Source organism: Acomys russatus, chromosome 10, assembly GCF_903995435.1.
Source record: "Acomys russatus chromosome 10, mAcoRus1.1, whole genome shotgun sequence".
NCBI classification, from domain to species: Eukaryota; Metazoa; Chordata; class Mammalia; order Rodentia; family Muridae; genus Acomys; species Acomys russatus.
In genome coordinates, this window is record NC_067146.1 from 35,236,363 (window position 1) to 35,249,539 (window position 13,177).

At 38.6% G+C, this 13,177-nt stretch overlaps 1 protein-coding gene across 1 annotated transcript; it reads left to right on the plus strand.

Moving 5' to 3' along the window:
- Positions 1–1,350: 1,350 nt before the first annotated feature.
- On the plus strand, positions 1,351–11,950 carry Bet1 (Bet1 golgi vesicular membrane trafficking protein). The gene is made up of 4 exons (XM_051151987.1): positions 1,351–1,526; positions 7,129–7,253; positions 9,744–9,800; positions 11,458–11,950. Exons 1-4 carry the CDS (start codon positions 1,508–1,510, stop codon positions 11,611–11,613), a joined length of 357 nt encoding a protein of 118 aa, XP_051007944.1. The 5' UTR covers positions 1,351–1,507; the 3' UTR covers positions 11,614–11,950.
- The last annotated feature ends 1,227 nt before the right edge of the window (positions 11,951–13,177 follow it).

Sequence of the window (13,177 nt, forward strand, 5' to 3'; positions counted from 1 at the left end):
CTCCCTAAGACAGGCAAGAATTACATGTTTTCTACAAGATTCTCTCCAAGAATAGAGATGAAATTACTGATGCTATTCATCTCCAAGTCAACAAAGCAAGTTTTTAACTTGGAATTTTAAAAGTACAAAAAAAAAAAAAAAAAAAAAAAAAAAGGAAAAAAGAATTCTTCCTACTCTTTGTCAATTGTAATCATGATCAGTAATTATTATTCTGCATATAAAAGCTACTTTCTGCTTCACCTTTTGCTTGCAAAAGGGGGTTGGAGTGGGGAGAAGGGCCATCCCAGTCTGTATGTGACAAAGGAAGTCTGACATTTCTCTCATTGAATATCCTGCACATATTTAATATAACTACCTCTGACCACTGTCATCGTTTAATCCTGTTGCTTTTAGAGAGCGGTGGCTTACTTTAACTTGATGAAGATTGTTTTAATGCTACGAAGTTGTTTATTTTCCCAGATAATACATCTCACTGGAATCGTTTTAAGTGTATTTTACAGACATAGCCTTACGGCAGAGGGTTAAGCTATAATTATAGTCCATGTTTAAGTTTGAGAATTGATTTACGTGGTCAGTGTTAATCATGGAAAACACTACATTTCAAAGACTATACTTTCCGAAAGCTGCGTTATAAACACCACATCACTGTCGTACAGCAGCAACACAGCCGTAAAACGTATTTGCATGGGCTGTGAACAATTCAGCTTTCAAAAACCATTCTTTCTTTGTAACCCTATAATGATCCTTTGATATAAAATGAACCACTGCATCCCCATAGCTCCCAACAAGCTTGTGAACCCCTAAATCGACTCCTTGCTCCTTGGAAACAAGTAATAGGTGTCTATACGTAGTTTTTAAAAGGTCTAAGTAGGTGGGCGTGCTTTCCAGACTTGAAACAAATGCACTAACAAGCAAAAAGGACACTCCTCACTTCCCTACCAGGTGTTCTAGCACAAGGACACTTGCTTTCTCCAGTCCACTGCGCAAAAATGTTCTTCCTTTCCTGCTAAGAGGCTCACTAAGACTCTTGAATTAAGCTCTTCCTGACTTTCTTTCAAATGCTAGGAGGAATCAGGAACCATACTCCTGGCAGGGAAGGAGTAAATCTCTTGGGTTAAAGTTGGCGTTAACATCTGAAAGTACGGTACTGAAGGTTCTGGGGGAAGCAGAGGCCCAAATTCCCTTGGCTAGAGCTACGGCAGCTTTCCCTGCTCTCACAGAAGCATGGTTTGCTCCTGACCTGGTTCCCACAACGCTCCCCCTCTACAAGCGCCCGGTGATGGCGGAGAACTACATTTCCCAGAATGCAACTAAACCTCATTGTAGTGCGCCTATAAGTGTCCGGGTGACGACATAAACCGGCGCGGTGTTTGGACTTCCCTGATGTCGTGGCGCTCTGAGGCAAAAAGTTGGTGCTCTGAGAGTCCCTGGGACTGAATCCGAGGTCGGGTGACCCTGGCCTTTTCCTACCCACTCGTCCTTGCCCGCCTTTCCCTCTCCTGGAAGGATGAGGCGTGCAGGCCTGGGTAAGAAGAGGGCTGAGGTTCCAAGTTTGGGGACTCTGGGACCTGCTGAGCAGAGAGTAGAGGCGTGGGAGGAAACTACCGGCGGCCTTCTGTCATGGACTTCGGGGGTGGAAAGCAAGGTGTTTGGAGTTTTTTTTTTTTGAGAAGGTACCAAGTGGAAGCACTTCATTTGTCCCAGATCCAAACAGTTTCCTTAAGTTTAATTTAAACGAAAGTTTAAACCTGTATGGTAGGTGAGTTGGTTGGTAGTCTGGGTTTTTCTTTCTTTGTCTCCTAGTTTTGGAAGCAGCTGTGTTTCCCAAGTCTTCCTGTTTCCTTCTAGATCTTTTTTAAAAAGTGACAGTTGGAGAGTGGGCGTTAAGCTCTAAGCACTCAAATAACGATTATGTTAGTATGACAGTGAGTTACAAAGGTAAATTTACGTGTCATTATTGTTAAAGTGTCTGTTGTGAAAGGCCTGGGTCAAAGGCGATTTACTTGGAACATTTCTGACCTAGACCTTGTCCCACTGTTAAGGCAATAGAAAGTGATAAGTTTTGATGACTTAACACTTGCTCATGCCTTTATGGATCAGGGGAAGAAATAAGTTACTAATAACACAAAGTACTTAGAATTTCTTTTCCTGGTTCTCAAGTTTTTTCTCTATTGACATTTGTTTTTAAGAAGGAAGAGCAGAGTGCTTGAAAAATCTATGAAACATTTGAAAGGGTGCTGCTATTCTGTCATACATTGGAAGAATAAAGACATACTTTTAAAAAGTTTTAGGTGTTGAAAGCCAGTGAGTGGACACGTAAAATTAGATATGCAAGATTCTTTTGCAACCCAGAATTCCTTGCTCGATATGAATTTTGATTATATAAGAAGGAATGCAATACTCAAGACAGTGCAGAGAGATGGTGTTATTTTTAATAAGGCTGGCTATAGGACTAGAAAGTGTGGGATTTAAAACCATCGAAAAATAAGAGCTGTGAACGGTCTCAGCAATGTAGACTTACACAGTTACCAATAAATAGTTGCATGTGAAGAAATTTGTACATTTAAGTTTGATGAATGCCTGGCAGTTATTGAAAGTGGTCCATGTCAGATAACCTAAGGAACGATTTTCAAACAAGATTAGTGCCTAAATGTTTCCATCACTAATGACAACAAACATTTATTGTAATGTAAGTTTTACATGCATGACCCTCTGTGGTGCAGCATGTGCATCCCGTGGCTTCCAGTGTAACTGAGGACCAGAGGACAAGGATCCAAGGCAGTAACCTTTCATCCCAGCACCGGTTAACTTCAACAACGGATAGTGGATGCAGTAGAGAGTTAATAGTAATGGGTCATTGTGTACTTCCTGGAGCCAAAGGAATTAGAAGGATACCTTTGACAAGGAGAGTTGGGAGAAGTACGTCCCAGATGGGAAGATGACAAAAAAAAAAAAAAAAAAAAAGGTTCAGGAGTAGCTGTGAATGATGTATGGGAGAGATTGTGGTGATGCAGTCCCTTTGATTGAAGCTAGAATTCTGAGGCATCTGAAGCTCTTGGTCTATCCAAGGAGCTTACTGGCCTATTGGAATTTTGTTTGTGCTCTACTGTTTTTATTACACGCAGAGCAGAGTCTTGACTGAAGGTTCCAACTCTGATTGTATGTTAGAATTACTCAGAAAGATATTAAATTAGATTTTCTAATAAATTAGAATCACTAGGCTAGCGTCCCTCCTAACTCTTTCTAAAGTTCAGTTGAGAAGAGGGTTAACTATTTGGTTAAGTATACTTATCACTTAAATGGGTGTAAAGTTATAAAGACTTTGTTTTGTTTTTGTTTTTCGAGACAGGGTTTCTCTGTGTAGCCTTGGTTGTCCTAGATTTGCTCTGTAGACCAGGCTGGCCTGGAACTCACAGCGATCCACCTGCCTCTGCCTCCCAGAATGCTGGAATTACAGGCTTGTGCCACTGTACTGGGCATGAAGACTTTTTAAAGCACCATTGTGGGTTGACCAGAAAATTGAAAATTTAAATAATAGTGATTCTGATGTGTATTCATATATAAGATCTGCCAAACTACACATGAGCTTTTCATTTAATTGGCCTGGTTATTGATAGAACCTGCTTTAAGGAAGTAGCGTTTTTCAGAAATGACATCAGCTGACAATGGCCTCCAACACTTGCTTTTCCTCAGCTCTTCATAGTAGTAATTCATTCTCACAGAAAAAAAAAAAAAAAATGGGGCTAAGTTTGGAATAGCAACTCAAATATTTTAGCTTAGTTTCTTTTGTATTGTTTTTCTGGATTTGGGTGGAGGATAGTTTGAAGAAAGATCAATTTTGGAACTGCATTAAAAATATTTTGGACAAAAAAATGAGAATTTTACTTTGAAAGAACAAAGTGGGAAACCTCAGAATTAAACATAAGATAGGCCAGAAAATCAAAACAAAAGAAACAAAACAAAATAGCCATTAATTTTGATTAACTTCAGCCAATACAAAATTACTTAGTGGGCGATATATCATATGTCACATAAAATGAGTTAAAGAACTTGGCTCTTGTTAGAGTTTGCACAGAATATTTTAAGTGTGGATCTTGTTTGTGAGTGGGAAGAAGTGATTGTGCCCAGTCCAGCTTTTAATATGTTTGAAAAGAGGTGTAGGGAACCTCAGGGATAGCCTGCTGGCGGCTAATAGGAGACTGAAGTGTGTAACTGCCCTTCTGTTTGCAGCATTCAATGTTTAGTTGTGGCTTTGGTGGTACAGGGAGAGGTGTAGGCGTGTGGAGCACAGAACGTCCTCACTAGCTGCAGGAAGATATAGAAGCATGAGGTATTCTGCTATTGACAAAGTTGGTCAGCGGTAAATTAAAAGTGTATTTTTAAGTCAGTTACTTTCTAAGTACTTAAGTGCTGTTGTGGTGGTGGTGTGTGTTTATGGACTGTTGTGGTGGTGGTGTGTGTCTATGGACTGTTGTGGTGGTGTGTGTTTATGGACTGTTGTGGTGGTGTGTGTCTATGGACTGTTGTGGTGGTGTGTGTCTATGGACTGTTGTGGTGGTGGTGTGTGTCTATGGACTGTTGTGTGTGTCTATGGACTGTTGTGGTGGTGTGTGTCTATGGACTGTTGTGGTGTGTGTTTATGGACTGTTGTGGTGGTGTGTGTCTATGGACTGTTGTGGTGGTGTGTGTCTATGGACTGTTGTGGTGGTGTGTGTCTATGGACTGTTGTGGTGTGTGTTTATGGACTGTTGTGGTGTGTGTCTATGGACTGTTGTGGTGGTGGTGTGTGTTTATGGACTGTTGTGGTGTGTGTCTATGGACTGTTGTTGTGGTGGTGTGTGTTTATGGACTGTTGTGGTGGTGTGTGTTTATGGACTGTTGTGGTGTGTGTTTATGGACTGTTGTGGTGGTGTGTGTTTATGGACTGTTGTGGTGTGTGTTTATGGACTGTTGTGGTGTGTGTTTATGGACTGTTGTGGTGGTGTGTGTTTATGGACTGTTGTGGTGTGTGTCTATGGACTGTTGTGGTGGTGTGTGTTTATGGACTGTTGTGGTGTGTGTTTATGGACTGTTGTGGTGGTGGTGTGTGTCTGTGGACTGTTGTGGTGGTGTGTGTCTATGGACTGTTGTGGTGTGTGTCTGTGGACTGTTGTGGTGGTGGGGTGTGTTTATGGACTGTTGTGGTGTGTGTTTATGGACTGTTGTGGTGGTGGTGTGTGTCTGTGGACTGTTGTGGTGGTGGTGTGTGTCTATGGACTGTTGTGGTGTGTGTCTGTGGACTGTTGTGGTTGTGGGGTGTGTTTATGGACTGTTGTGGTGTGTGTTTATGGACTGTTGTGGTGGTGTGTGTGTCTATGGACTGTTGTGGTGTGTGTCTGTGGACTGTTGTGGTGGTGTGTGTTTATGGACTGTTGTGGTGTGTGTCTATGGACTGTTGTGGTGGTGTGTGTTTGTGGACTGTTGTGGTGTGTGTCTATGGACTGTTGTGGTGTGTGTCTATGGACTGTTGTGGTGGTGTGTCTATGGACTGTTGTGGTGGTGTGTGTCTATGGACTGTTGTGGTGGTGTGTGTTTATGGACTGTTGTGGTGGTGTGTGTCTATGGACTGTTGTGGTGTGTGTCTATGGACTGTTGTGGTGGTGTGTGTTTATGGACTGTTGTGGAATGATTAATGGATAAATGTAGCTTATGCTCTTCTAGTTCAATCTAGAGGTTGGTGTTGATATTATACAGTCAAAGCTGTAAGGATTCAAGAGTTTTGCTCCTTGAATAAAATTAAATTGTGCTGTGCTTTGAAAGAGTTTCTTTTCACACATTAACCATCCTTCAGTAACTAGACTTATTGCTTCCCACCCTCTTGACTGTTACTGTTACCTTTCTTACTGTCATTGCATCTGCATTTGCTGTCTGAGCCTATGGGAGCCTATAGCTTTAGGGGCATCCCTTTCTTCAGCCTTCTTACGCTGTTAGCAAAGCTGCTTCCAGCCCCAGATAATCCAGTCCCTTTAATACATACTGCAGCCTTTCCTCAGACCTATCGGAGCTTGAGGGGTTTGTTTTTCTGCAGCCCCAATATTAATCAAAACATCCAGTTCTAGATCCTTCCAACAATGTGGCTTCTCAATAGCTGACTGAGAACAAAGAGCCCTTCTGCTGAGAGATCCCTTATGTGGGAAGGCAGAAGCCAGGTCAGTATACGGCCACAGCCATGTGTAATTTATTCTCTTAGTAATACTGAATTATTTTGGTCATGCTTCCTCATGATTCTGTTTATCTAAAGGATCACTCTTCTTTACTAAAAAACTGATGACATCAGTTTATAAAAACTTGATGAAATAATATTCTCAATCCCCAAACACGTAGGTATGTATTTGCTGCCTAGTGCTCACTGCACCAGTTACTTCCATGGTGACTGCCAAGTACAGTAGTAGAACAGTAATGGATACTACTGTTTTCTGCGACATCTCCTAGAATGCAAGTTCTGTAAAAATAGAAGAAAAATAGATTTGACACATGGTAGCTTCTTGAATATTTGTTGAAAACTGAGTGCAATCTTCAGAAATGTCAGCTAATGGCCTCTACAAGCCATTGCGTCTCTTTCCTAGGCTTTCACTTCTGGCCTTCTCCTCCCTTTGTTTCTTGGCTTTTCACAACGTGCTGCTTATAAAAAAAAAAAAAAAAAAAAAAAGGTGTTAGTAAAAATGCCCCATCTCTCTGCACAAGAACCCTTCTTCCATGGTATCCTCCTCTCTTTCCTCTTAGAACTGAGCTTCCCTGATGGGTGGATGGTGCTATGTTATGTCCTTTATTAAAACATACATTTTTAGTGTGCGAGAAATTTCTCCTACATATCCTTGTTATCTGTGCCTGTTTTGTGTCTTTGATATAATGAATAAGTGATCAATAAATGTCTAATGAAGAAAATGCCTATGCTGCTTAAAAGAGAGCATGAAAAAATGGTTGTAATCTCTGGTTCTGATTTTTAAAAATTGATTTGCACTGTTACTATAATAGATATACGTGGTCTGCAACGCCCTCCAGGGGTCTTTTTCAGTTTCTTAAACTACTAAGCTTTCAAAAGCAGCTTATGTTTTTGCAATCCTACGCGTGTGCCTCTGACCCTTGTAGGTGAAGGCGCACCTCCTGGCAGCTATGGGAACTATGGCTATGCCAACAGTGGATACAATGCCTGTGAGGAAGAGAACGAGAGACTCACTGAAAGTTTGAGAAGCAAAGTAACTGCTATAAAATCTGTAAGTACAGAGCCTATGTCGTTCACATTTTGGTTCGTAGATTTGAACTTATTGTCATCATAGCAAGGAACTCGTTGAAAAATGGTGCAGTGAGGTCAAAGTGCACCAAAAGTTCAGGGTATCCATTCAGTAGGTTACAAGTTGTGGCAAGTTAAAAGATACGGCACTTTTGCTGAATTTTTTTCTCGAATCATACCTAGCAAAATCTAAAGTGTACTGTACATTATATGCAGTAGTTCAAACTGTGCTGATGATGCTTTCTGTATAATTTTAGATTATAGAAAATGCTAATTTGTATTTTTTCCAGTTTGTTATTATAGTAAGGGAAAAAAATCTTCAAATATTCAGTCTAGCCTTATAATCAAAGAAATGTTATTTCTTGTTAGGCAAACATTGAATGTTTATGTGTGTATTTGACTTGGTCCTGTGAGTACTTGTATATTGTAAACTATGAGGAATATGCAGGTAATACGGTTATATGAATAAAAGAGGAAACAGCATGTACTAGAATAAGAGAACCAGAGAATGTTAACAAATATGTTGAGTATTTTAACGAAGAGAGAAACTATCACTGTTGGAAGGAGGAGAAATGTACAATTATTTTTCCAATAATTTTGCTGGACAGCATTGGGAGATCTACTGAAATGGCTCCTCCAGACTTTTCTGCTCATGGCTTGCGATATAATATTTATTCTTTCTCACGTCCGTCTTTGAGCCTCATTTGAGTCTTGGACCTTCTCGTGTTTCTCTAACACAGCCCTGATTTTGATGCTTTGATCCTGGGAGAATCTCTTGCCTGTCTCAGCTCTCCCTGATGTCACAGTCCTCAAGCACATCCTGCCCTCTCAAACGTCTTTGGATGCTCCTATTATTAAACATATTAAGTCCCTATTCCTTGGGTGGATTGCTCTACATTTTCTTTGGCCCCAGTGCTTCAGAACTTCTCCCCAACACACTCAGAATGCATATGCATTTACTGCCCGACAAACTAGAGTTTTCTGTTGTACTTTGCATCCTGCTGTTGCCCCTGTACCATATTTTTAAAACTCAAACTGTGCCTTTAGCAATGTCATTGTCTTCCTTCTTACTTTGAAGCTGTCTTCTTCCTGCAGGACCACAGTGCTGCCCCTGCCTCTCTCTAGGCTTTATCTCAGTACTACATCCGGCATTAACTCATTCCCTAGAAAATTAAGGTCTTTTGAGCCATTCAGTGTTAATTCCTTTTTATCAATACTGAGTAAATTTTTGTTAAAGGAATTATACAAGATGATTTTAAATGTGCCATTGATTTTCTATTGCAATAAACATAGTATACACTTGTGAAACATTCAGTAGAAGCTCACATTGTAACATGTAATTGGTATTTAATGTCAGCCTTTGAAAAATTATATTGCATTCAGCCTGTACTCAAAATAGTGTCTTGATATATGGTACTATTTCTAAAGTGATATTAATTAAAATGATTTAATATGGACCTAATAAGGTAAATTGTTATGAAGTTAAGCAATATAATATTGGAAAGAACATAGAATTGAATGTCTAAAACTACAAACAAGCAAACAAAACCCTCTAATGTTGATTATTGAGCTTCTGTGTTAGAAAAAAGCTGTGATATCTTGGAGGTTTCTTTCCTTGCCTTGAATGTCATGCTAAAAGTAACTGGGTAAGTTGGGCTGCCTGCTTTATCATCTCTCATTTGATGCCTTTGGAGGACAAGCTCATATCTGATCTCCATAATTTTAGTATAATTTCCTATCAGTATTATGTGTGTTTTTCACACAGATTAAATGGAGAAGAACATTTATGGTTGCTCATAAAGACTTTCAGTAATTAATTTTCTTTAGCTAAATGCCTTAAAAGGGAAACCTTTGGTGAATTTGATATGTAAAGTATGAGGTATAATTTTGCATAGCATATGAAATTATTTAACTATTGTTTTAGATGCTCAGACTCTGTATAATTTTAGGTTATAGATAATACTAACTTATGAGGGTTTTGTAATGTATTATTATATTAAAACAAAAGTCTTTAAAATAATAAACCTAGACTTAAATTTAAGGAAATGCCATATTTTCTTAGGTCCTATTAATGTATATGTCTGTATTTGAACTGGCCATGTAAGTACTTGTATTTGCTAAAATATAGGAAAGGAATATAAAGATCGATACTATTATATGAGAAAACAAATAAAAAACAACCAAACAAAAAGAGAAAATCCCACAGGACAAAGCATACTAGAAAAAGTGAGCCAAGAAGAGACTGTTAACACAGAGAATGAGTGATAGGAGGAGGAGGAGAGAGAAAATGTTCATTGTTGGAAGAGGAAAATTTTCCTGTAATTTCACTGCATAAAATATCAGTAAAGAGTATATTTCTAGAATGCAGTTTCATCTGCAAATTAAGTATGCTTAGGGTGGCATTGCTGCTTTTACTTTGTCAGTTCTAAATACCTTCATGTAAGTAGTAATGTATATGCTTTCTTCTTCATAGCTGTCCATTGAAATAGGCCATGAAGTTAAAAATCAAAACAAACTATTAGCTGAAATGGTAAGTTATTATGCTTTTTAACTAGGAAATTTTACGTAATGTTTTCAAATTTAGTCTCTTTTCCAGGAATAGTAAATTACATTAAAATTGGTAACTTTATAGAGATGTATTTTACATACTGTAATAAATTTTAAAAATAATATTTCAATATTCTTTATGAATTTCCTATGATGTATTTTGAATATATTCAACTCCCCTGGCTCTTCTTACCACTCTCCCCAGTGCTCCCCATCCTTTATTTGTATCCAGTTAAAGCAGGCCTAAACATTGTAAGTCCTGGTAGGTTCCACTCCATTTTAATCAAATCAGCTCATAATTTCTGTCAGATGTATTTTTTTACATTGTTCTTGTCTAAAATGTAAATAAGAAGTGAAGATTGAAGCCAATGCATTTGAATTCTGAGTTTAAAGCCTGTTAAAGACTGAAGGCTAATGGCTGTTTTTTGAGTGGTCTTAGAAATCTTAATGGGTAGCCCACTAGTAATTTATTAACCAAGCAATCAAAAAGCACTTTATGTCCAAGCAACTAAATGCTTTGCACTTAACAAATGCTTACTTCTTCAGCTTTATTTCCCAAGGATTACTACTGAACAAATCCCTCAGATTAGAGTAGCCAAGGTCCCTTTATTTCTAGCCTAAAATAAGCTCAAGAGCGTGGGCCTTTTCTTCTCAGAGCGGGCTTCCAGGCACTAATGCTAACTCGGGTGCCCAGCTTCCCTTGCCATGCCTTTGTCTCTTCACATGCATTCAAAATAACTATCTAAAAGCAAATATGGCATTGAAAGCAGTGGTCTTTGAAAATGGATATTCCTGTTTCTTCCTCTAAATAAGCTCATTCAGAATCTCATGGAGAGGAGCCCAGGCATATATATTTTGTGAAAAAGCGACCCAAGTGCTTCTGATGGAGCAAGTCCCGTGAAAAAGCGAAGATTTCAAGAGCGTGAGCTGTGTGGAGACGACAGTACACAGAGCCTCCTCATCATGTTGGTGTTTCTCACCTCAGGGTACTGAGACTGTAATGCAAGAGCACCCTCTCTAATCTGGGCCTGGTCTAGTCATCTGAAAAGCTTTCCCGACTCTTATTTTAATTTGGCGTTTTTCATGTCTGTATTTAAACCCTCTCTACTTGTTGCTCCATCAACATTATATTTTCTTAACTTTTAGCAAATGCCACTGTATTTCAAAGTCATGTATCTAAACAAAAGGCTCTACCGTTTTCTGTGCTATCCATATAAATCTTAGATGAAATCTTAGTATCCAAATGCTCACACATTTGACCTTGGAAAAATAGTGCCTTAATAGAGAGCAAACAAAACCTGTTTGGTAGCACACAGATTACTTTCTGTTATTGCTAATGGCTTTTCATCCATATGATTGGAATAAGAAAGACCTAAATTGCTTGAGGTTTTTTGTTTTTGTTTTTAGTTACACTCAAGAATTGAAAGAAAATGCTTATTGGATAATGAAAGAGCCACTGAGAAAACTGCTTTATTTTGTATGGAACAATCAGGCTGATTTCCAAGCTAATAAATAGATACTTGAATTGATTAAACATACAAATTATCTTTAAAAACATATACTAAGAACAATATGTAAATTATTTGAATGTGCATGTATAAAATATTAGAATTTATTATGTTTTCCTTATTTTCTCATAGGACTCACAATTTGATTCTACAACTGGATTTCTAGGTAAAACCATGGGAAGACTGAAGATTTTGTCCAGAGGAAGCCAAACGAAATTGCTATGCTATATGATGCTGTTTTCATTGTTTGTCTTTTTTGTCATTTATTGGATTATTAAACTGAGGTGATGCAAGTTAGTGTGGGCATTGAATTTGTTTCAGTTAATGTCTTGGGGGTACCACTTCAATAGCCAGCATCGCAACATTCCTAATGGCCTTCTCCATTGAAGATTACTGGAGTTTTCCTCTTTCAGAAATCATACTATACCATATAATGTTTTTTGAATACTGTTCTTTATTGACTCATTATGACCTCTATTTTCAGGGGTATTGAATTAGCTCGAAGTCAGTGTGACTATACCAGTGTTTTTTCAGTCAGAGTAAATATGAACATCATATCCTGTTTTTACATAAGTATAACTTTCTGAAGCTAGTGGGGGAGCAGAAGAATGCCAGAGAACCCAAGGTCAGCTTTTGTGCGGTGGTTGCATGGTGGTAGAGCGCTCCCTGTTGTGTGTCTGATGTCATCATTGTAATGACAGGCTCTACTTTACTTGGTACCACAGAGGGCCATTTCTTTTCCCTTGCAATTTTCTTAATAAGTTTGTTCACATGAATTCTTTGTACAAGGACTTCTTTGAATGAAGCTATTGACATATTTCGACTGGAGCCTAATATGTGTGTCAACCAACATAGGTCTTGTTTTATATTAATGATAAATTCCACTGACCTGCTTTATAATAGTTTCCGATTTCCAGCTGCTTGGGTGGGCCATTTGACTATTTTCTGTGCAAGAATAATGTGAAGTTAAGTGATTGCTAAGCTCTGAGTAGAAATGAAGTGTCTAGGAAAAGTAATTGCCTTTGTTTTGCTGTATGCTCCAAATGTTTTACTGTATACTGCAAATATTCAGGCACTGAGCCAGAGTTCAGAAGATTGCTGTTCTGCTCTGTTTGATTTGCTTACAGAAAGCAAAACTATTAAAATATTGTGAAACTCTGCATTGTTCTTATTTTAGAAATTTGCCTATTTCTAGGTTCAAAAATAAACTTTTATTAAAATGTATTTCTGGCTTCTTTAAGTGTCTTATATTCTTGATATAGAATCTGATATCCCAAAAGCTCAGATTCCAGACAAAGTGAATTAAATTTAATATTTATATTAAATCAAAACAAGTAAGACAAATTTTGGCTGCAACTTCAAAATCTTCTAAATCCTTCTAGTTTTACTCATGAATCAATCCCTTTGGGAGTGAATGGGTTTCAATTCTTTTTCCCCATTTACAATTCCCTGTCAGTTCAAGAGCGTTTGTTTGTTGGTTGGTTTCGGTGCATCATTTGGCCCTCCATTTTATAGATTACAAACACTGAATGTGAGTGCACGTAAGCGACCTGAGGAGACAGGGCTGAGTGTGGGGAAGAAGCGCTAAGGCGATTTAGATGGTCCTACCTGACAGTCACTGCTCCTTCTAAACTCGCTCAAGGCTTGAGGCTTCTTCGTTGTACCACGTTTTACATAGAAGTGTGAGATAGCTCTAAGCCAGCGGAGAGGAAAGTGTCTGGCTCACTGCAGTCAGTGAGCATTAGCAGTGTCCCTGGCTCACCGTAGTCAGTGAGCATTAGCAGTGTCCCTGGCTTACCGTAGTCAGTGAGCAATAGCAGTGTCCACAATGTAATAACTGTTCGTTCTTTTC